This window comes from Trachinotus anak, unplaced genomic scaffold (assembly GCF_046630095.1).
Source record: "Trachinotus anak isolate AG129_WGS33_773 ecotype Australia unplaced genomic scaffold, CSIRO_AGI_Tana_v1 ptg000019l, whole genome shotgun sequence".
Taxonomy (NCBI): Eukaryota; Metazoa; Chordata; class Actinopteri; order Carangiformes; family Carangidae; genus Trachinotus; species Trachinotus anak.
In genome coordinates, this window is record NW_027273870.1 from 15979092 (window position 1) to 16004207 (window position 25116).

At 43.1% G+C, this 25116-nt stretch overlaps 4 protein-coding genes across 7 annotated transcripts; 2 read left to right on the forward strand and 2 right to left on the reverse strand.

Moving 5' to 3' along the window:
* Positions 1-626: 626 nt before the first annotated feature.
* fbxo10 (F-box protein 10) lies at positions 627-9504 on the forward strand. Of its 2 annotated transcripts, none has more exons than XM_071503961.1 (11): positions 627-957; positions 1408-2034; positions 2573-3400; positions 3589-3738; positions 4741-4877; positions 5164-5234; positions 5426-5578; positions 5677-6027; positions 6113-6423; positions 6583-6770; positions 8262-9504. In XM_071503961.1, the coding sequence occupies exons 2-11, from the start codon at positions 1450-1452 to the stop codon at positions 8440-8442; spliced, it is 2955 nt and encodes a 984-aa protein (XP_071360062.1). In that variant the 5' UTR covers positions 627-957; positions 1408-1449; the 3' UTR covers positions 8443-9504. The 2 variants fall into 2 exon arrangements, with proteins under 2 accessions (XP_071360062.1, XP_071360061.1); XM_071503960.1 differs by having other exon boundaries at positions 627-867.
* Positions 9432-13055, reverse strand: polr1e (RNA polymerase I subunit E). The gene is made up of 12 exons (XM_071503981.1): positions 12910-13055; positions 12410-12513; positions 12220-12296; positions 12039-12124; positions 11888-11943; positions 11660-11804; positions 11288-11398; positions 11029-11125; positions 10807-10937; positions 10620-10701; positions 10017-10148; positions 9432-9722 (listed from the first exon to the last, which is right to left on the reverse strand). The coding sequence occupies exons 1-12, from the start codon at positions 12983-12985 to the stop codon at positions 9557-9559; spliced, it is 1263 nt and encodes a 420-aa protein (XP_071360082.1). The 5' UTR covers positions 12986-13055; the 3' UTR covers positions 9432-9556.
* A 1135-nt stretch (positions 13056-14190) lies between these two features.
* Positions 14191-21659, forward strand: LOC139636165 (zinc finger and BTB domain-containing protein 5). 3 transcript variants are annotated; one of them, XM_071503963.1, is made up of 5 exons: positions 14199-14253; positions 14384-14730; positions 15571-15784; positions 15949-16806; positions 17087-21659. In XM_071503963.1, the coding sequence occupies exons 3-5, from the start codon at positions 15575-15577 to the stop codon at positions 18254-18256; spliced, it is 2238 nt and encodes a 745-aa protein (XP_071360064.1). In that variant the 5' UTR covers positions 14199-14253; positions 14384-14730; positions 15571-15574; the 3' UTR covers positions 18257-21659. The 3 variants fall into 3 exon arrangements, with proteins under 3 accessions (XP_071360063.1, XP_071360064.1, XP_071360066.1); XM_071503965.1 differs by lacking the exon at positions 14199-14253 and having other exon boundaries at positions 14262-14590; positions 14680-14730; XM_071503962.1 differs by lacking the exon at positions 14384-14730 and having other exon boundaries at positions 14191-14253.
* Positions 20829-24656, reverse strand: grhprb (glyoxylate reductase/hydroxypyruvate reductase b). Its single transcript, XM_071503982.1, has 9 exons — positions 24390-24656; positions 23773-23906; positions 23594-23666; positions 23393-23509; positions 23178-23266; positions 22964-23068; positions 22292-22427; positions 22047-22177; positions 20829-21930 (listed from the first exon to the last, which is right to left on the reverse strand). Exons 1-9 carry the CDS (start codon positions 24560-24562, stop codon positions 21809-21811), a joined length of 1080 nt encoding a protein of 359 aa, XP_071360083.1. The 5' UTR covers positions 24563-24656; the 3' UTR covers positions 20829-21808.
* Positions 24657-25116: the final 460 nt, after the last annotated feature.

The window sequence follows — 25116 nt, forward strand, 5'->3', positions numbered from 1 at the left end:
GTTCAGCTGAGTCACACATTTGGGATCCAACTGCAATCACTTTGACGTTTGGATCTGTTTTTCTTGGCGACAGCCAGTCGGCTGTAAAAGCGCTCATCAGCGTCACTCTGTGCCGCCGGGAAGCATGGTGCCTTACTGGTTAATGAAAACTGCATGCACTGGCATTATTTTGTCGAAATGCAACCTTCAAGTTTATTATTAATATTTAATGAAGATGCCCCTTAGCCAGATATCACAGCTTGCCAACACTTTTTGTTGCCGGCTGAGAGCCTTTTTACTCTTGACGTCACAATAACTTTTTTTTTTTTTTTTTTTTAAAGTTCATGAAATAAAGTGATAGTGCTCGTTTTTATGTATGTTTTCTGCTGGTGTGCGTTGTATTTACTTCTTCACCTCAAAAAAAAAAAAAAAAACCAACAAAATATGTGATGTGTCCAAACTTGCTTGCAACCATAATGTGTCACAGTCAGTGGCAGGGCTAAAATCACGCAACTTGTGATTTTAGTTGTTATAATAGTTATTTGACACCGAGTGTGAGCTTCGCCACAGCATTTAGGTTCAAAGACTGACATATATCACAAGGCGTTAACAGAAAGCGTAAATTTGACAGGCACTTACTCCACCAGACGTATGGAGGCAGAAAAGTGAAAGGCAAAATGGGGATGGAGCCCTTTTAGACGCACGGAGGACATAGTCCACAAGCTTCCTTCAGGTAGACGCCCACTTAGGGGGAAGCGGAAGATGGAGCAGCTCTGTTTGTTTCGTGGTCTCTTGCCGTAAACTGGAAGCAAACGTCTGAACTCCACATCTGCAGTCATCATGGATTGTTATGAAGTCTGGAAGGAGCGAAGTCGCTACCGCAGACATGTAGGCTAACGCTAGAAAAAAAAAAAAAAAAAAAAAAAAAGCAGGTCTGAACATGTGCTGATCCATCTAACTGCGGCAAAGCGGTAGAAGGTGAAGCTTTATTTGTTTTGGTTTTTGTCGGATGCGATGTTTGACTGTGTTTTTTTTTTTTTTTGGATGTTGTAGCTAACGTCAGTTGCACAAGGTTTACAAATAACCAGCGTTGCCTCGATAGCTAGCCGCCAATAATCGCAGCAGACCATCAACACAATGTTGCTGTGCTGTCTACACATATTAATTACGCAGATGAAAATTACAATAACGTTACAGAATCAACGACCCAGTTTCCATCACGTCCCGTTAGCCATGTGTTGTTTCCTGTTACATGACTCAGTGTGACGGTAATAGCTGACCATCGCAGTATTTATTACTTATCTGTTTGGACATTTATGAAACGCTCTTGTATCCTTGTTTATCTGTGTTATTGTTGTTGTGTAACGAGTGACGCTGGCCGTTTCCTGTTGCTTGAGATGCGTGTGCTTGTGACTGACTTGTTTCCAGGTGCGCCTGCCATCCCGGTGCTCCCCCGGTGCGTCTGCTGCCATGGAGGTGGGCAGCCTCCCCGTGGAGCTGTGGAGGGTTATCTTGGCCTACCTCCCTCTCCCTGACCTGGGCCGCTGCTGCCAGGTGTGCCGTGCCTGGCGGGAGCTCATCCTGTCTCTGGATAACACCCGCTGGAGACAGCTCTGCCTGGGCTGCCCCGAGTGTCGCCATCCCAACTGGCCCAGTCAGCCCCATCTTGAGCCCCCATCCTGGAGGGACGCCCTGAAGCAGCACGCCCTGGCCACCCGCACCTGGACTCAAAACGGGGCAGAGCTCCAGTCTTCTGCCTGCCTCCTCTTTTTCCGCCGTCGAAAAGACCGCAGGGTTTGGCATGTGGGTCCCGGATGCGAGTTTGAGACCCTACGCGGGGCCCTCGGGGTGGTGGGGCCGTATGACCGAGTGGTTCTCCATCCAGGGGTGTATGAGGAGCAGGCTGAGGTAGTGCTGAAGGTGCCCGTGGAGCTGGTTGGGCTGGGCCGATTGGGCGAGGTGGCCCTCCTGGTGTGTATGGAGCAGCAGTGCCCTACTGCCAGGCTGTGTAATCTGGTGTTCATGCCACCCTGGTTCTCCACTGTGGTCTACAAGGTGAAGTAACAGCTTGTGTTGATGGTTTCTTCACACGGCCGTGTCTTACCAACTGTTCAGAGCTGCCAGTACAATCTCGATAAAAATGACTTGTCTAAGTCTGCTCACCCCTGTAGGCTGCAAGTGAAGCAGTGCTAATGGTTAGTTTCATTATCGGTTCACCTGTAGATTATTTTTTCCGTTAACCAGTGAATTATTTCGTCTATAAGGTTTCACAGTTTCACTGAGGCGATGCATTGAAATAGCTTTTTTTGACGATCAGCAGTCAAAAACTTCAAAAAACATTCAACTTAATGTCATAAAAGCCTAAAAGAGTAGAAAATTATCACTTTTGAGCTGTTGGAACTGGGGCATGATTATCACTTATCAGAGTAGTTGCAGATTGTGTTTCTGTCAATTGACTAATCAATAAATTGACCAATCGCTTAGCTCTTCATGACTATATCCTACAGTATCTTATCTAAATCAGTTGTAATTTATTTCTTTTTTTTGCTGAAATCTGTCTAACTCCAATCTTTCTCTCCTTGTTTTGATCCAGACATCGTGGGGTCACGTCCAGCTAGATAACTGCAACTTTGAGGGGGCTCAGTTGCAAATCCGCGGCCCAGGAACCTGCCAGGCCCGCTTCTGCTCCTTCTCACAGGGCAGCTCTGCCCACTTGCTGGGTGTTGTCCTCAGTTTATTGGACAGCTGTGACTTCTCAGGAAGTGACACAGCTTCTGTGACTGTGGAAGGTCCTCCTGTGTCAGAACGGAACTGGGCTTGTAAACACTTAGCTGCTCTGGCTAGGACGTTCCCATCATGTGGCATCTCTGGAAATAACAGTAGCTCTCCCAGAGGCCATCTGGCTGGCTCCACTGGTGGGCACCAACCTCTAGGAAATAATGTCAAAAAGGAACATGTGAGCATAGAGGACTGGCAGAAGAGGACCAGGGGAGATGCAGAGTGTCAGGGCACAGTGATTGAAGATGGCTGGAGTGACGGCGAACACAGTGAAGGAGAGGAGGAGGGCCGAGATGGAGAAAAAACCAACACCAAAAACACATTTACATTGGATTACAAAATCCCATGTGACAATCATGGTCTATCTCATTTGCTCAAACCACGGGCGGATGGCTCTCTGCCACTGGCCTCCTCGCCGGATCCCCCACCTGTGACCCCTGAACCCCTCACCCTTCAGCAGGAACTAGAGAGGGACCCAGAGGCTCACATGTTGGCATCGTCCACCCTTGGCTGCATCCTCAGACGCTGCCTCTTCAGGGAAGGGAAGGGGGGCGTGCATTTGTCTAATTATGGACAAGCTCGGCTGGAAGGCAATGTTTTCCGTGGGCTGAACTATGCTGTCCGCTGCATCCAGAACTCCACAGTAAATAAATCTTTCTTAAATGTATCTTCACACATTTAGGTTTCCCATGTTCAGTGACTTTTATTTCCAGCATGCCGTTTGACTAGTGTATCACGTTGAGCAAGTAGCTCCAGATCATGAGTAATTAAGCAGCGGTTTCCTATTCAAACTGTAATTTGAGCTGTCTCTTGCTCTCTCACCTGCTGCAGATAGTGATGCTGAGAAACGAGGTGTGTGAGTGCCGTGCGTCAGGTGTGTTCCTGCGCCTCTCTGCTCAAGGCCTCATTGCAGAAAACAACATCCACTCGAACGGAGAGGCGGGGCTGGACATCCGAAAAGGGGCTAACCCCATAATTGTGGTAACTGCTGCTCCACTGTCTACTGCATTCCACAGTTTAAGGGCAGGTATACACTGTGAGATTGCAGGCTGTCCCAGACAAAAGATGACCAACGTGGAAGAGACATGATGATATCTGTTCGCTCCAAAACGTTGGTCCCACGTCGCACTGTGAGAGAGGTTCAAAGATGGCCGTAATAATCGCTGACACCGTCAGAAATTTAAGATGAGCATCTCACAATCTGACTGCTGCTACAACCTATGTATACTAACCAACCAACCGACCAACAGGAAAGCAGCATGAAATGAACTGTATGTTTATGTACAGTATGCTAAAAAAAAAAACACTCTCTAGCCACATCCAGGTCCACATTCTCCTCCTCCTTCTCTTCTTTGGATTTCTTCAAGGGCTGGATCCTTGTGTAGCTTCATTGTTGACCACTACAGTGGTGCAGATTGATGACGCACACTGATGACATTTTATTCTTATATATTGACTTCCGTCATGGCCTACGATTCAGGTGTTAATCATCGTACAGTCTGCAGACATCAATCGTTATGTCATACCTAAGTTTATTTGATCTATATTGCACAGAGTGGCCTGCAATAAACTCAAAGACTGCTGAAATCTCACAGTCTGTAGGTGCCTTTAAAGATACAAACAATACCCACTTTTGACCAAACAATCTTAACTCAAGATCCAATTAATAATTATTCCCAGGATCCCACATCAGTTGTCGTGGGATTTATTGGGATTCTTTTCAGGTCCCATTCCCACATTTGCACTCTTGCCATTGTAAACTGTCAAATACCTTGTATGAAGCGAGGAAGTTGTTTTGTGTAAACAAGAGGGGACCAAAATAAACAAGATAGATTTTGATTGTCAATATATATGAAATGCAGTAAAAATGGAGTGGAAAAGCTTGAGTTTGAGTAAAACATTTGTAACATCAGGAAGTATTGCTCCTAGTTTGATCATCTTTTCAACCCAATTTTTACAGTCTCTCTGTCTTTCATTTCCCAGTGCAATAAAATACACAGTGGTTTGCGTTCTGGGGTTGTTGTCCTTGGCAACGGGAAAGGTTCAATTCGGAGCAACCAGATCTATAACAACAAAGAAGCGGGCGTGTATATTCTCTTCAGTGGGAATCCTGTGGTCAGGTAGGATGGGCTCCACAAACAATCTTATTTTCCCAAGAATGTGCAGTCATCATTTTGACCTTCATTCAAACAGCATGTAGAGTTTTTTTTTTGTATTCAGCAAGGACAAAAGACAGTTATTTCAAAGCATTGCTGGGGTTTTTTTTTCCTAATGCCACTAATGAAAACAATATTGGCGAGCGGTCAGTGTTTAATAGCCTAACTTCTACAACTTCACAGTCACTCATTGTTCTGATTTCCTTGAAACAGCACACTGTGCTTGTTTTGTTGTTTCTGTCTCTCATAGTGGGAATCACATCTTCCAGGGGCAGGCAGCAGGGATTGCTATAAATGAGAATGGCAGAGGAATGATAACAGGTGTGTAAGTGCCCCTCCCCCACCTCCTTGTCCAACTCCCACATCAGCATATCAGCTATGTTGTTCATTGTCACCTGTTGCTTTGCCACTTACAGAAGGTAAAGGCACTACTTGTAGTTATTATGCACAAACAAAATTTCTATTTTTTTGATTCAATCTTTTTTTAATGTACAAACGTATTTTAATTCCAGAGAATGTGATCAAAGAGAACCAGTGGGGGGGTGTAGATATCCGCAGAGGAGGTGACCCCATCTTGAGGAAGAACTACATCTGTTATGGCTTCTCAGACGGCGTGGTGGTGGGAGAGAGAGGACGCGGACTTATTGAGGGCAACCATGTCTACTGTGTGTAATTTCAGCCTGATAATGTCAGCATCCTGAATTGATCTCGACACAACAGCTGCACGGGTGTTTCATTTCCTCTCCTCCTTTTGTTTCTTCAGGTAACAAAGGCTGTGGGGTGTGGGTTATGTCATCCAGCCTCCCACAACTCCTGGGAAACTACATCACCCATAACTGTATGTACGGACTGGCAGTGTTCTGCAGGAAAGACCCGGAGAACATCGAGGCCAGGGAGGGGAACTGGCCAGGGCAGGAAGGGATTGGTGGAGAAGGAGGGAGCGGGGAGAGGAGAGGTGTAGAAGGAGAAGGAAGAGAAGGGCAGGAGAACTTAAATGAAGAGGGGGAATTGTTCGCGTGGGAGAGCGATCTGGACAGTGAGGATGAGCGCCACTCTGCCCGTCGCTCCATTAGTGTGGCCCTGGTGGAGAGCAACTGCATGAGTTACAATGGAGGTACTAAAGACACCTGTTGCGTCAACCACAAATAGTCCCTCACTCCCCATCTCTAATGTTATCCTTTGTGTTTCCCTCTCTGTAGCAGTTGGTCTGTATGTGAAGAGCAGCGAGCCCCTGAATGTTTTTGCTAACCTTGTAAACAGTAACCGTGGCACTGGAATTGCTGTGCTGCAGAGCAGTCAGCTGACCCGACTGGTTACAAACTGCATACTTGAAAATGGTCGAGGTGGTGTTACAGTGGAGAAAGACTGCAGGGTGGAGCTTCGTGGCAACGGCATCTATGAAAACAGTGGCCATGGTGTCAGTTTCATTGGCAACGGGCAGATTGTGGAGAACGATGTGGTTGGAAACCGTGGCTATGGGATCCAGGTCTCGGGCAATGCTGACATCAAGGTGAGATGGAGTGGGGCATGAACACATTTAAACTTAAGATAAGACTTATGTCAAATATACTTGTACAACATTGTACATAGCTACTTACTGTAAAGTTAGCACACCACTTATGTACATTTGTGTTTTGTTTTTTTTATTTTTAATGATTTTTATCTTTAGGTACTGCGCAACCGTGTCCAACCAGCACAGGGCTGTGGTATTGCTGTGCTAGGGCCAGTAAAAGGTGTTGTCCATGACAATCTCTTGTTCCAAGGCCATCCTGGAAACAAAAAAACACTGCTACATATGGATCCTGCCAATGAGAGCTGTATGTTGCGCAACAACAGTATTCTAAGACATAACAACAGGTAACTAGACAATTAACAGAAAGTTCCCAAGATTCTGTGCCTTTACTGTCTGTACTCTTTCTCTCTTTTCTTCTGCTGCCCATAAAGTTAATGTATCAAATGACAATGAGAAAATAACGTGACAGTATGAAAGGGATCACTTGTAGTGGAGAACTTACAGAGAATTTACAGAGCTTTATAGCTTCACCAGCTCACAACTTTACTGTTTTGGTTCACTCTCACTGCTCTCATAGCATCATTTTCAGCTGCTGAACATAGTGGAGCACTTGCCAGCTCAAAGCCAGATATTTGCCTCTGGAGGTGGTACAGACCAAAAACAGAGCTAAAAGAGAATGAATATTGCGCTTAAATGAACAATATGTGACTTCTGTTGCTAGGGATCTCTCAATCAAAACAATAACAACAGACAGCGTTTGATGACATCATGAAGTGGCGTGGGATCATGGTAGTTGTTGTCTTCACTGCTATTGCCGTCAGCTCCTCCTGGTTTGAATTCTTTCAGTGTCAGTCACTCAGAAGGTTTTAACCAAGAGCTGACTTATCCACAGAGGATTCCTTCTCCCCAGAACAAACAGACCTCGTGATTATAACCGTTAAAAGCACTGAATAAAAGAAGTTTAACAGTAAAACCAGTGTTTCACTGCCATTGTACAGCAGACACAGGACGTCAGAGAAGGGCTGGGAGCTGAGGCTGCTAACCTTTATTGCATTTATTGTTTCTCTGATAACTCTTCCATTTTTACTGGACAATTATCCACTAAGGTGTCATCCTCCTTTATAACAAATGGACCAGGGGATTCACCAAGACAGTCTGGCAGACATAGGACATCTTGGAGGGGCTGGGAGCTTAACTGCCTAACATTTGCTTGCCTTTATCTCTGATAACTTGAACTCCAGACATCCAATAACTAAAATCCTTCATACTGCATAGACAATACATAGTTGAAAATGACCAAGGTGTAAAAAGTGCACCTTAAAAATTTGGCTTTCAACAAGATAAAAAGTCAGCTTTGAGCTTCTAGCAGGCAACCACAATGCACGTGCATAGGGCATATGACGCCATTGACAGGCAACCAAATGAAATGGGCCATTACCATGATTAAGGTTTGAGAATTACTGGAAACACCTGGGATAATGTAAGTACATCACTCAGAAAAATATATAACATAGGCCTAGTTATTCTTAGGCATTTTAAGTGGAAACATTAGATATTATAGCTTTAAATTCACCAGGTGGCCAGAAACATGACTCCAAATGAATAATGTTTCTGCTGGATGTGTAAATAAGCAACTGCTTGCTAACAAGTTCAGTTCACCAGATCAATTTTAACGGAGTTGATGTTGATGTTGTGCTCACAGCTTGTCTCCACCTCCCCCAAGTGGCCAAGAAATCAGTTCTTGCAGGTTTAACATCTGCATTGCTCAAGGTTTTTGTATGGATATTTCTATCTGAAAAAAATGACTTACCTTTATGTCTTTCCATTTTTTTTAGCTGTACATCTGCTCCACCCTGGGTTTTGGAAAACCCTCCTCCTCGTCCAGTGACCAGCTCCCCCTCTGGCCTGTCCTCATCCCAGTATCCTTCCCGCCTCGCAATTTCCATGACAACCAGGATCAGCGCCACTGTGGAGAGTGGTTGCCACAGTGGCAGCATGTTCTGCTCCATTCTGTGAATACTGGCAAGCACTTACATACCAATACGGATCACTTTTGGTCACTTCCTCAGAGAATTGCCTCCAAAAATGATGCCCTGGAGTTAGGGAGGAGTAACCACCAAGTAGTAAGAGGCTGCACCAAGTATAACCACTAAGGAGCCATCCACTTTCAAGTACATTAGGGTCAGACAACATTTTGTAAATCAGACTTTTGTAATTTTATGATAAAATGCCTGTGCTTTCATCAAATGTGGACTCATGACATGAAGCTGGGGTGCAAGACATTCGAGCATTGTCACCATCCTACATCTTAAACAACCATTTCCATACTAAAGCTTTAACTTCATGTTCTCTTTTAAATGCAGATTTCATATTCATGTACAGGTCTACTGTAGACTTTGGTGGTTTTGTCAGTTTGCTTCTGAGACTTGCTGGTTAGGAAGTGCACATTTATAAGTCCTAGCAGGAGTCAAAGGCATCAGAGATGCCAGATTCAACCATGCTACAAAGTAAAGCTGTGCCTTGTTTGATTTTTTTTAAACAATCGTTGATTGTAGCTAGGGAGGGAGTTGACATAGTGTGAGGTGTATATGCAACAACAAAAAAAAAAACAAAAAACGAAGCCAAACATAAGTTTTTGCCTCTTGCACAGAGCTGTTCTGTTTCCTGGTGAGTCTGTGTTTTTGTATCATGTCCTCCATGTTTTTAAAATGTGATGCTCTTCAGCTTTGACTACATGAAATTCAGAAAAGTGAGGACAACTTATCATTCCAGATATGTCAACACGCTGCACAGTGACACACAACTGAACACAGACTCACCTGGTAACAGCCAGTTAAGGAAGGAAAAAGATGTTCAGTGTGCAATATGTGATGTCTTCAAATGTGCCTATACGTTTTACCTGTTTTATCCAAGCTAAAGTTTTCTGTCATCTAGAATTTGTTTACAGCTCATTACTCTGCTTTTTTGTATCATGCACAGTAAGAATGAATTAATAATGCCATGTATAACTCAAAGTCAACCATTTTATTTGTCTAAAAAAATGTATCAATAAACAGTTGTTGTTTGTGGCATTTCCAATTCTTCCGGTCACATCTCTTTATCCCGTTCTTGTTTAAGCTTAGTACAGTCTTCAATGCATTTTCTTGCGTTTCCGTCTCTCCATGAACTGATCATATTTGACCAGAGGTAGAAGAAGAGAAGCTTGTCTGTGTTCATCTCGCAGTCCAGCCTCATCAGTCTTCCCCCTGGCTGGTTTAATTAGGGTCAGTCCCATTGATTTTGCGACTTCAACCATCCTGTAGGAAAACATATGAATCAGGTATACTAGCTGAGTTCCTCCATTGCACCTCATATTGACAGTGCTTTGTGTGGTTTGATGATCATTTATATACAACAAGAATGGTAACAGCTAACAGCCAGGAATGTTAAACATTACGGAGCAAGTGCTGTTAACCATAAGCAGAAAGAGAAAAAAAAAAAGCCTAAGATTAGTTAAGAGGTCTGAGCTGACACCACTCACCTGAACAACAGTCTTCCTGTATTATTTAAACTAACATTAAGTAAATGCATATATGTAGTTTTTTTCTTACCTGGACTCAGTGATTCCAAGGTCACGGTGCAGTAATGTGAGGTCAGCAGTCATATGACCCATATGCAGCAGCAGCGCCAGACAGTAAGCCGCTATTTTGGCTCGCATTGATGATGACACTATGTTCAGGACCCTAAAAAGGTGACATTTGTTTGTTTACAAAACAGAGCAGCCAAATCAAAAATCCTTGCAGCAATGAGTATATATTCATTAGACCTATGTTGAGCTCCTAATAGCGTGTTAATATGTATCCCCCTCTCTTATACAAATGAAGGAAAGAGGGTATTGTATTGGGTGTCATATGGCTTTACAGATTGGGAAGCCCTTTGAGGCACCATAAATAAAACTGACTTGACTTGCTGAGTGATCAACAAATACATCCAAGTGTAGACAGTGGCGCATAATACTACAAGAGACATTCGCAGCAATTTAGTATTTTGGAAATAACTAAATACCATTTACTGTGTATTTTCAATATTAAGTTGCAAATTGAATCCAACCAATTCAAATTCCAGACACTGTGTTTATGAAATACAGGTTCACAAGGCACAAATTCTATAAAATGCTAATATTTCAACTCATACAAAAAGGGCCATCATCATACCTGCCATTTTTGAAAGTCTCCACGCTGAATGTTCTCAACAGTTTGCTCTGAATGATGCGAGGGCAGCCTTCCTCCTGCCCAACTGCACATATAGATAAAAATCCCAATTAGCGTTGGTCCCAGGAGACGGCATACAGGAACACTTCAATACATACAATGTATGATGAAGACAAACAACATTACTCACATTTGCGGGTAATGGACCTCTGCTGTGCCAGTTTGAGCAGCAGGGAAAGGTAAAAGGCGCAGCGTGCCACTTTATCTCTAGCTTCGCCTGCAGTTGGCATTTTCTCTAGTTCCTTCACAATACACAGACACCTTAAAAAAGTAAAAACAAAGGTTAGAATGCAAGGAAACACACGCAGCTTAATAAAACGCCTCAGCAAGTATGAGCCCTTCGTTGGCTTACCCTCCGTCATTTGTCATCTTCTGCAGCTCCTCGGGGGTGAGTGCTGCCATCTTGGAACCAGCCTGCTCCAAAGCACCAAACTCTACTGGACTCAGGACTGCGGATATCGATTAAGGATGGAGACCCAAACAAACAAAGCCAGTTGTAACTTTAACCACATGCTATATTATCTGTCCTGTCATCTGTAGTTCCTGCATTTCCTTAGTAACACACACACACACACACACACAGACACACACACAGAGCAAATGGAGGATACGGTCATCGAATAGGTACACATTCTCAGGTTTCTCTGCATCTGCATTGCAAGGAGGCAAGTGGAGAGCCAGGTCTCCTTGGGACTCTGTCTCAGCAACTTCCTGTTGTAGAGCTGAGGAGAGAGAAGGAAGAAAATTAATTTTTTAAAAAGTATGAGAAACAAATTGACACAAAAACAGAGGGGACACAACATGGAGAGAAAGATGACGACTGACACACACAGGATATTCAAGTCAGCTTCACATTTTGATCCCTTTATTAACTGCCCTCTCTTTGAGGTTTCTTTCAAGTGAGCCCTCAGATAACTATTTGATGATTTTAGACTACTAGCATCCATACTCAGTGACTTTGACATTTTGACCATGTAGCTCACCTTCTACACCCTTCTGGTTGATCACGGTGCTGGCAGCCTTAGCCACCGCTTGGTGCAGGGTATCACTGCCCACCTGATTCAGCCTGCGGGAGCTCAAAGCTCTCTTCTGTTTGTTGGTGCCAAATGCTTCAATCAAAGAGTCAACCTGAAGAGAAAATGTAAAATAAGATTAAGACAAGTTTATTCTTATTTCAGCCCAGTTAGGAAAAACAGAACATATCACGGCACCTTGTCTCTGTAGGTCTGAGTAGTGTCCTGAGGTTTTGCAGCATCCGTTACCTCTCCTGGCGTAAAAACAATGCAGACACGGAAACATTTTCACTGACAAAAACTCAAGTCAAAAGGATATCAAACGGTTTCCGGTGATTGTCTTTCTTACCGGGTATAACAGGTTGCATGTTGAAGAGCTGAGCGTTGTGTACCTCCATTTGCATGGTCTTTTTGTTCAACACTCCAACATAATATCTAAAGAAAAACAGACACCAAAAGTATTCTTATTATTAAATCCTATTCACATTGGTTGTGGCCCCAGTCCTACTTTCGTCACCCCATTCACCTACTTGCAAAGGTTGTTGCATTTCAGTGACCCTGATCCAAAATTATTTCCAACATAGGACAGTCTGTCTGATTCAGCAACCTAGACAGACGAAAATATGAGCACCACAGTCATGACAGTGGAGCAACACAACTTGCACCAGTCATTTTGCAGGTGTAGCACAGAGGATGTAAGAAGCGTGGCATCTATCTCACCAATATCCGTCTGCTCTTTTTTCTGGGGTTATTCTCATCTGCGTTCTTGTACATCCTGAAATCCAGGTTGTCAGCATTTCTGACGCTGCCGTTTGAAAAGCGAACTGTCAAAATTGAGACACACAGAGAGGAGCTTGTCAACACCTGCGATCCACAGCATCAAACACACATTCACGATGACGCACGAACAACTGAACCAAAGAGGCAGCAACTACCAAGACGTATTGAGCTTTATTCAAAGCGTTACCCTCACTGCGCAACGTTTGTGGCCTTTTTTTTTTTTTTTTAAACGAACTCAATGCATATGAGCAGCACCTCGGACATCAAGCTGGACAACACACAAAACTGAGCAACTAGCCCCGCTGCTAGCACCCACGTGTGCAACACAAATAAGCCCTCAAGATGGACAGGGAAAATATGACCCAACATTTATTGGCATGATAACAATTTGACTTTTCGTCTTAAAAGGTTTAGACAAGCAGCAAGTGGGACATAGTCACCAATAACAGCTTTGTCGTCCTCTCTCTCCTCTCCACAACACACCAGCGAGCAGGAGGCAGCCATTGTTGTTGTCATGTGTTTCTGAGTGAGGCAAGCGGATTCACTCCCTGGTACTTCCGTCTTCGCCAAGATCGTCGAAGTGCCCCTAACAAATCCGGAGATTTTGCTAAACATGGATTCATATACACGTACATTTTCATACACATGCATATATGCCTGGATCCACATATACCATGCATTCATAAATCTATGTTCTTCAATAATTAATGAACTATTAGTGGTACTGGAAAAAAACCATGTTAAGACTCCAGTAAAAGTAAAGGACCACGGTGAAACACACTCACTTAAATAAGATCATGATGTACAATCGAACTGGTATTTTGCACATTTGTAGTTTGTGTTGTGTATTTATATATTTCCATATTATTTTTGCTCACAAACTATTTTGTAACGTTTGTTTCAGTAACTGCAAAACAACAACAATAATCTTTATATATTGCCATTGCACTATTGATTAATATTCATATTAAATTTTATTAAAATGTATTTACAACATAATTCAGCGGCTATCAATTAGCATTGTTTGAGTTTAGAGCATTATTTGAACATATCAAATATATAAATAATATATAAATAAGTAATAGACAGAATATATAATCAACGGTAAAATTTAACTCAAAGGACATCAACACTCTCTGGGTATTATTTGTCCTTTATTCATTCATAGCCGTATAAAGAAAATTCCACAACACTACATCAAAATCTTGACACAATTTTTCATAAATCTGATGTGGGTCAGAATGTAAATATAAAGCTCATGTAAATCCAAATAAATATCACCTAGATAATCAGTGTCCTGTGCCTCAAATAAGTGGCAGTTTATCAGAAGTGGTGCGCTGATAGAAAATGTGACAACAGCACTTTTATTCAGAAATCTAGCAGGCCACTGTTGTTCATCATGTATTGTGTTTAGTCTTGTAGTGCAACACACAGCATACATTTGAACAGGAGTCATTTTTTTTTCCCCACGAGTGTTATCATAAGCTTTGCCCCATCATTGAACAATGCTGGAAAAACATGTTGACCCCTGGTGTAGGCTGAAGCTACACCTTATTGTACCAACCCTTGTTGCAGTGCGCAACTTACATGAAACAAAATAAATGAATAAAAAATTGTAGTTTGGGAGGAGGCACTTATTGACTTCTTAATGAGAATATGTGATAATTAATAATAAAAGACAGGCTGTGAGGTGTCAGCAGCGCCGCCCTGTGGTGGCTCAGCAGAGCAGCAGCGCGTCACCTCGGCGAGGTCACGGACATGGAAGTAAAGAACAGCGCCACCCTGTGAGTCTGGTCGGGAAAACCCGTCTGAGTGGGGAAATTATTAGAAATTGTAACATTGCATATGTTGGACCCGGACATTTACAGCCACTGTCTGTCTTATTGGCGGTTGTTATTATACCTGGCTCCGCAGGGGGATGACTCCGACGGATGCGTGAGACGAACGGTCACCGGCCAACGCGCACATCACCGCCGCAGACAGACGGACAGCCAGACCGTTCAATGCCGGGAAACTGTTCAGAGGGGACCGCAGGGGACATGGGGCGTAGCGGCAGAAATGTTAGCTAGTTAACGTTTGATGGGAAAAGCCTTTTCCATTTAGACAAGCGGGTCCAACCAGGTGATCGCATGCTACCGCTTGTGTTGTAGCTAACAGGCAATTTGCTGGTCTGTAGCCAGCTAACTTTAGCCTTGTCTGTCTCTGGTCAGGGCCCTGTTTCTGCTTCCCGTTACCTACGCTTTCGGAAAAAAAAAACTAAGGTAACGTTAGATGTTACTGGCTCTCAAGTCTCGCCATGTTTTGCTGATTTTGCTAATTACATTAGTTAACTTGTCCTGTATTAGCCTGTCTCGACTTGGCAGCTGTGTAGTATCATCTATCATTATTACACTCCGAGGCTATGCTCTGTACCTACTGTGTTATGCAGCTGTAACCTATAGCCTCCTTAAAAGTACAAGTAAACAGTTGGACTAGCTAATGTGTATTCTGTTTCTCTATATTCTTCTTTATATATTTCTTTATAGCAACACTGCTCTTGGTGCTCATTAATTAATAATCCCACCGAGAGTTTTGTAGGCCCTGGCACCACACATTACTGTCTTTAGTCCCAGTAATGATTGTGAAGCTTTTGGCTGTTTTATATTATTGTCAACAATCCCTCAAACAAAACCAGCACATAAAAAACGTCTTCATCTGTCACTCAAACCCAACCATTACCGCCATTCACTCTATCCCTGACCTCAGTTTAGGCCTCCAAAATCATACAACTGGAGTAGTTACCAGATTGATGGTTTATTTATGTAATCAACATATTGTCAGAAAATAGTGAAAAAGGTCCAACACAATTGCCCAGAGCCTAAGCTGGTGTCTTAAAGTTCCTTGTTTTGTCTGAACGATATTCAAAAACTCAAAGATACCTAAGTGACACAAACAATCTAAACATTTTAGAAGCTGCGAACAACAAATATTTGGTCTTGTTGCTCGACCAAGGATTTGAAAGTTATGAAAAGTCCTGTTCAATGTTTTGTTCATGTTGACTAATCATTTGAGCTCTATAACTGTCTTTGTTATGTTTTTTATATACCCTCTTATGTCTTTAGGGCTATGGATTTCCCAGGGCACTTCGAGCAGATCTTCCAGCAGCTAAACTATCAGCGTGTCCACGGTCAGCTGTGCGATTGTGTCATCGTGGTGGGCAACCGACATTTTAAGGCCCACCGGTCAGTGCTGGCAGCCTGCAGCACTCACTTCAGAGCCCTGTTCACTGTTGCAGAGGGAGATGCAAGCATGAACATGATCCAACTGGACAGTGAGGTCAGAATCTTAATAACAGTTTGTCAAAGAGGGCAACGGTGATAATACAGTATATATCTTTATAGTGATGATGGCAAAGAGTGTGATGAAGAGTACCATAATTCTGTCTTGTTGCTGTTTCAAATAGTGCCAACTAGATAAAGCAAATACTTGTGTGTTTGCAGGTGGTGACAGCTGAAGCTTTTGCTGCTCTGGTGGACATGATGTACACGTCAACACTGATGCTGGGGGAGAGCAACGTCATGGATATCCTCCTTGCAGCCTCACACCTGCACCTCAACAATGTAGTCAAAGCCTGCAAACATTATCTGACAACACGCACACTGCCTATGTCTCCCTCATCCGACCGACCGACCCATCACCACCCTCACCAGGACCAGCAGAGGCGCAGACAGCAGCAGCAGCAGCAGCAGCAAGTAGCAGATTTAGCAGTGAATCCAACTCTAGCAGCTAATGCTAACCTCGCAGCAAGTGCTGCAACATCAAAGTTGCAGCGCTCCTTCCTGTTGCAGCAGCTGGGGCTCAGCTTGGTGAGCTCCGCTTTGGGTGGTATGGAAGAGGACAGTGTGGGAAATGTAGTTGGCAATAGAGGGGTAGAACAGAGAGCCTCCTTTCCTATCCGACGGTTTCACAAACGCAAGCCCTCTCTTGCACTGGGCCTGTCAGAAGACAGACCCAGGCAGAGGCAGCGCCCTTCAGCCCCTAACCTGGGGTTGTTAGGAGAAGAAGGGGTGAACACAGAGCGAGAGGAAGGAGCACTTCTCTCCCCGGACTCCCATAAGATGGGGGATGAATCAAAATTGGACGCTGCCATCACTGGTCTAGTAGGGGTGTCCCAAGATGATCCTCAGATGCCTAGCCAGTCGGACAGTGGACACTGTGAGGGAGAGGACATGGGGAGGATGCAGGGAGGGGTGAGCAAGGAGGAGGACATGGATGACCAGGACCACCAGGATAACAGAGCAGGGGTGAAGATTAAATCAGGGACAGAAGAGGAGGAGGCCGAAGAACAGGAACAGAAGGTAAAATTTTGGCTTCTGTTGTTGTGACAAAATAACAAACTCTCATTGGGTTTCATGCAAGAACATTTTTTATCCTTAATTTCTCAAACAAGTGTTTTACACACTATGGCACAGATGACTGTCTTAACCAGAAAATTGACAAATACAGCACATTTACAACTGGTACCTGCATTAGGCCAATTGTCTGACCATCACAAAATCATTGAAGGTTTTTTTTTTTTTTTTTAAAAATCAAAATCACCTTTGGTCTAAGATAAAGCTCGTCCTTTGTTTCCCACAGGTGGTGGTTAAACGAGAGCCACTAAGCTCGCCTGAGCCAACAGATGAAATCAGCGACGTGACATCCCAGGCTGAAGGCAGCGACCCAGCTGAACCTGGAGGCCAGGAGGAGGAGGAGAAGGTGGAGCTGAGTCCAGAGAGTAGTGACCGCAGCTTCACCTCTGAACCCCAACCGAGCTCTGACTCTCTGCTGCAGCCCAGCTCCCAGCTCCTACTCAAGAACAGCATGGGAAGTGGCGCCGGAGTCGGAGGAGGTTTTGGATGTAATAATGGATTAAGTGGCAAACCTGGCTTTAGTATTTCTAGTTTCCTTAGCCCAAAGGATTTTGGAAATGGCGGTTCAGCTTTGGTTACAGCAGAAGATGACCTGCCCAACACGACAACTGGAGATGCAGTAGCACATCACTTCCTGCTGAGACAGGAAGCTGCTGGGCCATCTGGTTCTGCTTCTTCTTCTCTTCTGCAGTCAGGTCCTCTCAGTGGTGAGAGTCGCAGTGGTTTTGGAGACAACTTGCAGCCTGATTCTCTGTTCCTTCGCCCCCTTCATGACACTTTGGGGAACCCCAGAGGAAGTGGGGGAAGTGCAAGTGGAGGACGTGGAGGAGTAGATCCCTTCGGTTTGGATTTCCAGCGCTCCAGTCTGGGGCTTCACTCTCTGGGGCGACCGTCACGAGGGGCCGGAGGAGCAACCACTGCCTCTCTGGGCTATCCAGGCTACAGACGTATTGCTCCAAAGATGGCTACTAGTATGGGAGGAGAGGAAGGAGTAGGAGGTGTTCTTCAGGATTCTGCCTCTTCCTCCTCAAGTCTGGCAAGTCCCCTGCTTCTCAACGAGAGTGGTGGGTATGAGATGAACAATGGCAGGCCCACCTCCCTCCCCCCTCAGCTGACCCGAGCTTCAGCAGACGTCCTGTCCAAGTGCAAGAAGGCTCTGTCGGAGCACAACGTCTTGGTGGTCGAGGGAGCTCGGAAATACGCCTGTAAAATCTGCTGCAAAACCTTCCTCACCCTGACTGACTGCAAGAAACACATCCGCGTCCACACAGGAGAGAAGCCCTATGCCTGTCTTAAGTGTGGAAAGCGCTTCAGCCAGTCTTCCCACCTATACAAGCATTCTAAGACCACGTGTCTGCGCTGGCAGAATAGTAACATGTCTAATTCCCTGCTGTAGGACCAGGATGACTGCATCAGAGTGGATGTGGGCAATAGAATGAGATCGGCTGAATTTTAAGTCCCAAAAATGTTTCGATTTTTCTGAAGCTGTGACAGAGCAGCTGTTTCTGAGTAGCTGTTACGGTCAAACTAACCAGTCCTGATCACAGACCAAAGATAGGGATGATAATATAACCATACATTTTCTTTTCCGGGAGAAACTCATATTAACAAGTCAGTTAAAATGACTGTAAAACACATTTAGCCTGAAGAAAGATTATAGGGATGCAGGACATGCATGCATGCATGCATGCATACATACAGCCAATGGAATTTATATATTATGACCTAGGCCAGTCTAGGCTTTGCTTTTAAAGCTGCCACACTGTTGGCTGTATTATATTTTAAACAAACCATCATGTGTTCCACCTTGTTCAGTGATCTGTTGAGCTGAACATCTATAGTTTGTGGTACGATAAAGATGCAGATTTGATTTAATCATATATAAAAGTCATATTACACTCAAACTGAGTGTTTGCAGATCAGAGGCAGCTGTGTAGCACCAACATTGAGATCGGATATCATGTCAAGTAGCGGGCTTACATGTAGATTTTCCATTGCACATGTGTAAAACATGTAGTGGCATCCCGCATCAGACTGCTGAGTCATCCCAACTGTACATATTGACTGTGTCTTGTTCTGTGCAAGGTCAGTCATATAGACTGGGGGCTAACTGATTCATATTCAGTTTGGGTGCCAGATATAGTGCTTGTTAAGTACTAGGAACTGTTGACGGATGTCTGCTCTCGATACTTATTATGCTGTACCAAAAGGTGGACAGAGTTGGATTCTATTCTGTGAGGCAAGGTAATGCTGAAATCTTCAGCCAAGATGGCAAAGATGGCAAAGATGGCAGAGGCTCTAGTGTAGTATATGTTTTTTTCACCCTGATGTTGGTATGCACTGAAAATATCATTAACTGACCTCAAAAACTTGATTCTTTCAGTTACTGAACGGATGAAGTTTGAGGCAGCTGACATTCTCAACCAGGACAAGAAAAAAACAGATCAGCATTTCTCATTAGCTGATTATGGATATTCATGCACAGTCAACCACAAAGTCAAGTCAAATATATGTAAGATGTTTTTCTTCTGTAGTTCCAACCACCTCAGTTAACGATGAGTAGATGTTTGGAAGCTAGGATTTCATTCATTTTTTAAAATAATGGAACCTTCACATTTCATGTGGCTACAGGAATAAATGTCTCACTTTAATACATTTATAGCTTATACAAGTTTTGAAGAAATAGGAATTGCTTTTATCAACATCTTGCCCCAATGTGCACTTGCCAGGTAGAGCTATTAACCTTAAAGTTCCTTTTGTTTAGGGGAGCAAACAAATCTGAGCAGTGAGAGAGGGAAAAGTGTTAACTGGCACCATCTTTGTAGTAACAGCAGGAAGAAAAACTGCGTTGAATGGGCCTTGCAGTCTCTTTTTGAGAAATCTAATATATACTATTGCATTTTAATGCTTCTAAAATACACAGACAACAGCCTCACAGGACATTGTTTTAAATTCCCCTCCTTATTGGGAATGAAAAGTTCAGCTGTGGCTTAACAAGTTTACTGACCATCTACACATATTAGTGTGCTTGTGTGTGTACAGTTTATATAATTGTTAAAAGGGCAATGAAGCTGTGCTGAGAGACAGTGTCATCTGAAGAAATGTGTTTACAGGATATTGAGGTTCAGTATGTGTTGAAAAAGTGCTTTAGAAATGTAAATATTGCACATTTGTGGTTGGTTTCATATTTTTTCTCTTGGAGAGGAGACAACACAGCTCATGAAGAACTAGACATTGTGTATAAGTTTGTTACTGTACTTAATATCAGTGCTTTATACATGTCTCTTTTTACATCCAGTGTCGCCTCTGTAACTAAAGCACTTAGACAAATCATTCTCTTTTATAACTAATATGTTTACTGGAATGTTGAACTATGTGAAAATGTTGCTATATTGCATTATTATCCAACTCTACCGGCTCTTAATTTTCTTTGTGTTACACTACTATTATGATGGATTTTAAATGGAAGAGTTTTAGCATTTTTGTTCCTCTGCACAGGCAATCAATCATACAGGATTTCCACTTGAATATCATTGAATTTTAGAAGAATATTTCACATGGGGATAATTCAAAGATTTTTAGGCAATCTGATGTCATTTTTTAATGTTAATTTCAGGAGTTTTAATTTCAGGAATTTGTAGCTGTTTTTTTAATCAATGTGACTGTATATTGATGTCTGTCTACATCTTGATAAACACTGTCATTAACTGTAAGTTTGATAACTATCAAGGATTTGGGTAAGATTCGAGAAGAGCAGACATGCTGAGAAGGAATCTAATTATGCACCTGATAGAAAATAAAATCATACCAAGGATTTTTACATCAACACACCTGACTTCCAGCAGGTTGTAAATAAGAGCGGCTTCATTGGTAGAAAGTTGGTTAATTGAAATCAGTGTTCATGCAGTGTTGTAAAGTTCTGTTTTAGTGAACTGAAATGAAAAAAAAAAACACACTTTAAATACATATTTGCCTTTTTGTATACTTTATTGCTTGTTAAATTGTGTCACCTACACTGTCAATGAGAATCACATGGTCATTGCTGTCATTTCTAGTTGGCACCTTATCGTACTGTGGAGTCATTGCACTGTTAGCCTATACAAAATAACAGTTGACATGTTTTGATGGATAATCTTGACATTTAACTTCATAGAGGAGTAATTGCCCTCTAGGATGTTCTCCCTATAAACGTAGGTTAACCTCTTCTTTGCCCTGTAATTCTTGACACTGCGGAGTCAATAATATAGTCGTTAAAGCTTGGCCACAGAGTTTAAAATGACTACTGATGGTTAAATCTCAAATCTGACGTCCGTTCCTCTGTGTTGCTTCCTCACACTCAGCCTCCTCTGTCGTGACGGAAAGAGCTTGCTGTGATGTGCTCTTGAGAAACACAGAACTGTAGAGGTGAGTAGGTGCAGGAAAGATGTAGTCCTCCGCCCATGTCTCACACAGTGGCCTGTTAAGAATTGGTGCTGTCTCTTAAAGCTGTTTAATGTGAATCTCTGAAAAATGCACTGACTTTATTACCCCTGTATGAATATGCCAAATTTTTAAAATCATGTAAAAGGCCTGAATTTATTAAGAAAGTCACTGCCTTATGCCTTCTGGCTTGAAAAGCTGAGCTATTGCTGTTGTTATGCCAAATCTGAACGATTTCTGTTTTGTTTTTCTTTTGTACGCCTAACATAATGTAACCACGAGAGGACTAAATGTTTGTCTCTTTAATGTTGAAGGATATGAAGATTGTATAGTATGTTCAGTTGTTGTATAAACTGAATAAAAAAAAATGATGACATTTATTTTGTTGCTGGTGACATTTTTATGAGATTATATAACAAGAAGACAGAATGTAATTTATTGTTATTGTATTTAGCTCTAAAGAAATAACTAGGTAGGTGAACTAATGGTCCAGTATCCAGCCAGTTCTCTGAGTGGAACCACTCTCTTCTCACAGCTTGAGCTCTTTGATCATCGGCTCGCCGCGCAGACCACGGAGGAGGTTGTTAGCTGCCAGGGCAGACATGGCATTACGGGTGGTATAGGAGGCACTAGCAATATGTGGTAGAATCACTGTGAGGAGAAGGAATTGAAGATACAAATTATATGCAATGAGAATTAAGGACTGACGATGAAATGACCAACTATTTGTAAAGCAGCTGAAGCACTGAAAAGTCTGACAGACTCACCGCAGTTCTTCAGAGTAAAGAGTGGGTGGTTGGTGGGTAAGGGCTCAGGGACAGTGACATCTAATCCAGCTCCTGCAATCTGCCCAGTGGATAGAGCCTCATACAGGTCTTCCTGGTTCACCACCCCACCTCTGACACAGCAGAGAGACCATAATTATAACACAGATAGGGTATCATAGTTCTCAGTGGATTGTCATCATTTATAGTCAATAACAGTTTATTTTAAAGCTTGACTTAAGAGGTACCTGCTTGTGTTGATAAAGATGGAGGTATTTTTCATTTTGGCGAAGAGGTCCTTGTTGCAGATCTCCTTTGTTTCAGGTGTTAAAGCACAGCACACAGCCAGGAAGTCTGACTGCTTTGCCAGCTCATCCAAAGACACTAGATCAAGACAGAAGCTTGTTGTATAAGTCATATAAGACAGAGGGTTGTCATATAAGCCAATATATATAAGTCAGTCAATATCTCCTGAATATCCCTGTCTAAGATCAGTTTGTGTAGGGTCAAAGGAGATGAAATGATCTTTGCTTTTGACCAGCCTGTGCAGCAAACACCTATTAAACCTCTCCTCCATCCACTTTGTCCACAGTGAATCCATTACTGATGTTCCTTTTCCACTGCAGGCATTTTGACAGAAGATGAGGAAAAGCACAAGTGTTACTAATAACATTAACTATAGAAAATGCAGTATGTCTCCATTGTATTCACGTGTCCTAGTAAGCCATGACAGTGTGGCAGGCAGTCAGCGTGAATAATACCAGCACCCTGAAACTGGAGTAGCTAAATGGAATTCATCCATCATTTATTTATTATTAATGCAACTGCTTTTCCTACTGTGACATGTCCAAATGCCTTCTGTGGAAAAGGGCCTTATTAGAAAAAGAAAATGCTGACATGACAGTGAATCTGGTCCTTACCATACTCTGCATTAATAGCACTGGCCAGCTCAGGCCTGGGCGCCATGTCTGTGTAAATGAACTTCTTTACTTTGAAAGGCGCCAGACGCTCAGCAATAGCAACACCTTTGAGCACAAACACATAGAGTAAGAAGTATCAGACTGATAGAGGTGGCAGTTTGGCAATAAGCTGTTGTGCATGTTGTGTGTAGTGTGTCAGATAGTGTAGGCTCACCAATCCTCCCCAGGCCAAGAATACCCACAGTGCTGTTGGCCAACTCATATCCGCAAAGCCACAGGGTTCTCCATGTGCCCCAGCCACCGCTGACACAAGTGTGAAAGAGAGAGAGCTATATATTTAACCTCAGACAAAAAAAATAGGGTGTGTGCTTGTGTGTGTGCGTGTGTGTGTGTGTGTGTGTGTGTGTGTGTGTGCGTGTGTAACATTACGTTTTGGCTTCATGTGTGGCCTCTACGAGCCTCCTGGAGGTTGTGAGCAGCAAAGCTACAGTCAGTTCAGCAACAGCATCTGTCAGAACTTCAGGAGTGTAACCTACACGGATTCCTCTGGGGGGAAACACACAGACATTACACCACCAAATGCACAGACGCACAAGCATACACACTGATAAATGTGTCTTAATGAGTCACCTTTTCTTCAGCTCCTCCAGAGAGAGATGGTCAAAACCCACTGACATAGTACTAAGGACCTTCAGATTTGGACCTGCAGGTGTACGTCACACATACACACATATGAAAACACATGCATAAATAAAGAGACTGGTCACTGAATGTAGGTTATTCAGCCGGCTCAAGAATTGTCCTCAGACCTGCAGCGTCTAACAGTTCTGCATCAATCTTTTCAGTCAGCACGCAGAGCAGGCCATCGACACCTTTGACCTTTTGAAGCAGCTCCTGCCTGGGCACAGGGACATCATCTGAGTCCCACAGCTCGAACTGCACTCTGGGAAAACAGAGACCATCACTTAATATCAAATCTTTTTTTTTTCTTTTTATTTTCTATAAAAGGAAATTCATGATCAGAGTTGAAACAAATACACACACAAATTACACAAAGTGAGATGACAGAGACATTTCACGTATATCAGGGATTCTTAACGCAGTTGAAATTCTTTCTTAGATGTACAGTATATCAAGCCATATCTTGTATAGTGTAGGCCTTCATAGAAATGCTGGAACTTTAAAGTGCAGTGAGACATTTCTTCGACTCTGTTGTGGGGGAATACCTTTTAGGCTACCAGTCTTATCTGTGCAACCTAAGGGCGAACGTTAGCAGTCCTGTTTACTCTTGGTAAATGATGAACTTTCCAAAGCAGACATTCAAACTACACAAGAATATCACAAACAAATGAGCGACAACAGGCATGTAATTGGTCACACAAGATGTTCTTTATAAAAAATCAGTAATCTTAACGCCATGACTCACTGTCCAGATTCACGGAGCATCTTCAGACCCTCGGGTGGGATCTGCCGGGTGACATACACCCGCGGCAGGGTGGACATCTCTCTCTGCACATTGTTTGTTAGACCCCCAGTGATATTCAGTGGAGTCACAGCGATCCGCTGGAGCTGCCGGAGTGCCATACGACTGCGCCACATTGCCAGGAGAGAGAAAATCTGTGGGCAGGCGTCTGAGGGATGAAAGTGGTACTTTGGAGTTTAGTGTCTGCTGTTTGCATGTGCATGTTTTTGGCTCTTGTTCAGGGGAGGGGAGGTTCCTGTGTGTGGCTTTGACCAATATGATTAGAGGGAGGGTGTCTCTCAAGTCTGAAGTTGAGAGGTTCTGTCCGAGACAAACTAAACACAAAAGTACTGAATCAAATTAAAAGCAACAACAGTAGCAACAAATACATACATATACACACACACATAAATATATATATATATATATATATATGTATACATACAAACAAATTACACAAATATATTAAACACAGCAGTAGATTTGGGTTTTCATTACATCATCTCCCAGAATGGTAGTCGGAGGGATGTAAATGTTTCACTTGGCTGTTGACCTTTGTTTCTTTAAACAGTGGCAGTCCCAAACACTGTTATGTCTTTCCGGCTTGGACTGGTTCAGCAGTCTGTCTTTAATTTCCCAACTGGAGCTTATGAAGTTTATGCAGTGCTTTGCTTGTTTTTTTCCCCAAATG

Excerpts from the sequence above, each read along its gene's own strand:
- polr1e (XM_071503981.1), bottom strand. The coding sequence starts at position 12,985 with ATGACAACAACAATGGCTGCCTCCTGCTCGCTGGTGTGTTGTGGAGAG. Across the intron at positions 12,514-12,909 it reads GGACGACAAAGCTGTTATTG|TTCGCTTTTCAAACGGCAGC; the intron begins GTGACTATGTCC and ends CAATTTTGACAG. Across the intron at positions 11,944-12,038 it reads CATGCAACCTGTTATACCCG|GAGAGGTAACGGATGCTGCA; the intron begins GTAAGAAAGACA and ends TTTTTACGCCAG.
- LOC139636165 (XM_071503962.1), top strand. The coding sequence starts at position 14,228 with ATGGAAGTAAAGAACAGCGCCACCCT. Across the intron at positions 15,785-15,948 it reads TGATCCAACTGGACAGTGAG|GTGGTGACAGCTGAAGCTTT; the intron begins GTCAGAATCTTA and ends GTGTGTTTGCAG. Across the intron at positions 16,807-17,086 it reads CCGAAGAACAGGAACAGAAG|GTGGTGGTTAAACGAGAGCC; the intron begins GTAAAATTTTGG and ends TGTTTCCCACAG.
- fbxo10 (XM_071503960.1), top strand. The coding sequence starts at position 820 with ATGGATTGTTATGAAGTCTGGAAGGAGCGAAGTCGCTACCGCAGACAT. Across the intron at positions 868-1,407 it reads GAAGTCGCTACCGCAGACAT|GTGCGCCTGCCATCCCGGTG; the intron begins GTAGGCTAACGC and ends ACTTGTTTCCAG. Across the intron at positions 3,739-4,740 it reads GGGCTAACCCCATAATTGTG|TGCAATAAAATACACAGTGG; the intron begins GTAACTGCTGCT and ends TTCATTTCCCAG.
- grhprb (XM_071503982.1), bottom strand. The coding sequence starts at position 24,562 with ATGTGGCGCAGTCGTATGGCACTCCGGCAGCTCCAGCGGATCGCTGTG. Across the intron at positions 23,069-23,177 it reads TCTTGGCCTGGGGAGGATTG|GTGTTGCTATTGCTGAGCGT; the intron begins GTGAGCCTACAC and ends TTGTGCTCAAAG. Across the intron at positions 22,428-22,963 it reads TGCTATTAATGCAGAGTATG|TGTCTTTGGATGAGCTGGCA; the intron begins GTAAGGACCAGA and ends GTCTTGATCTAG.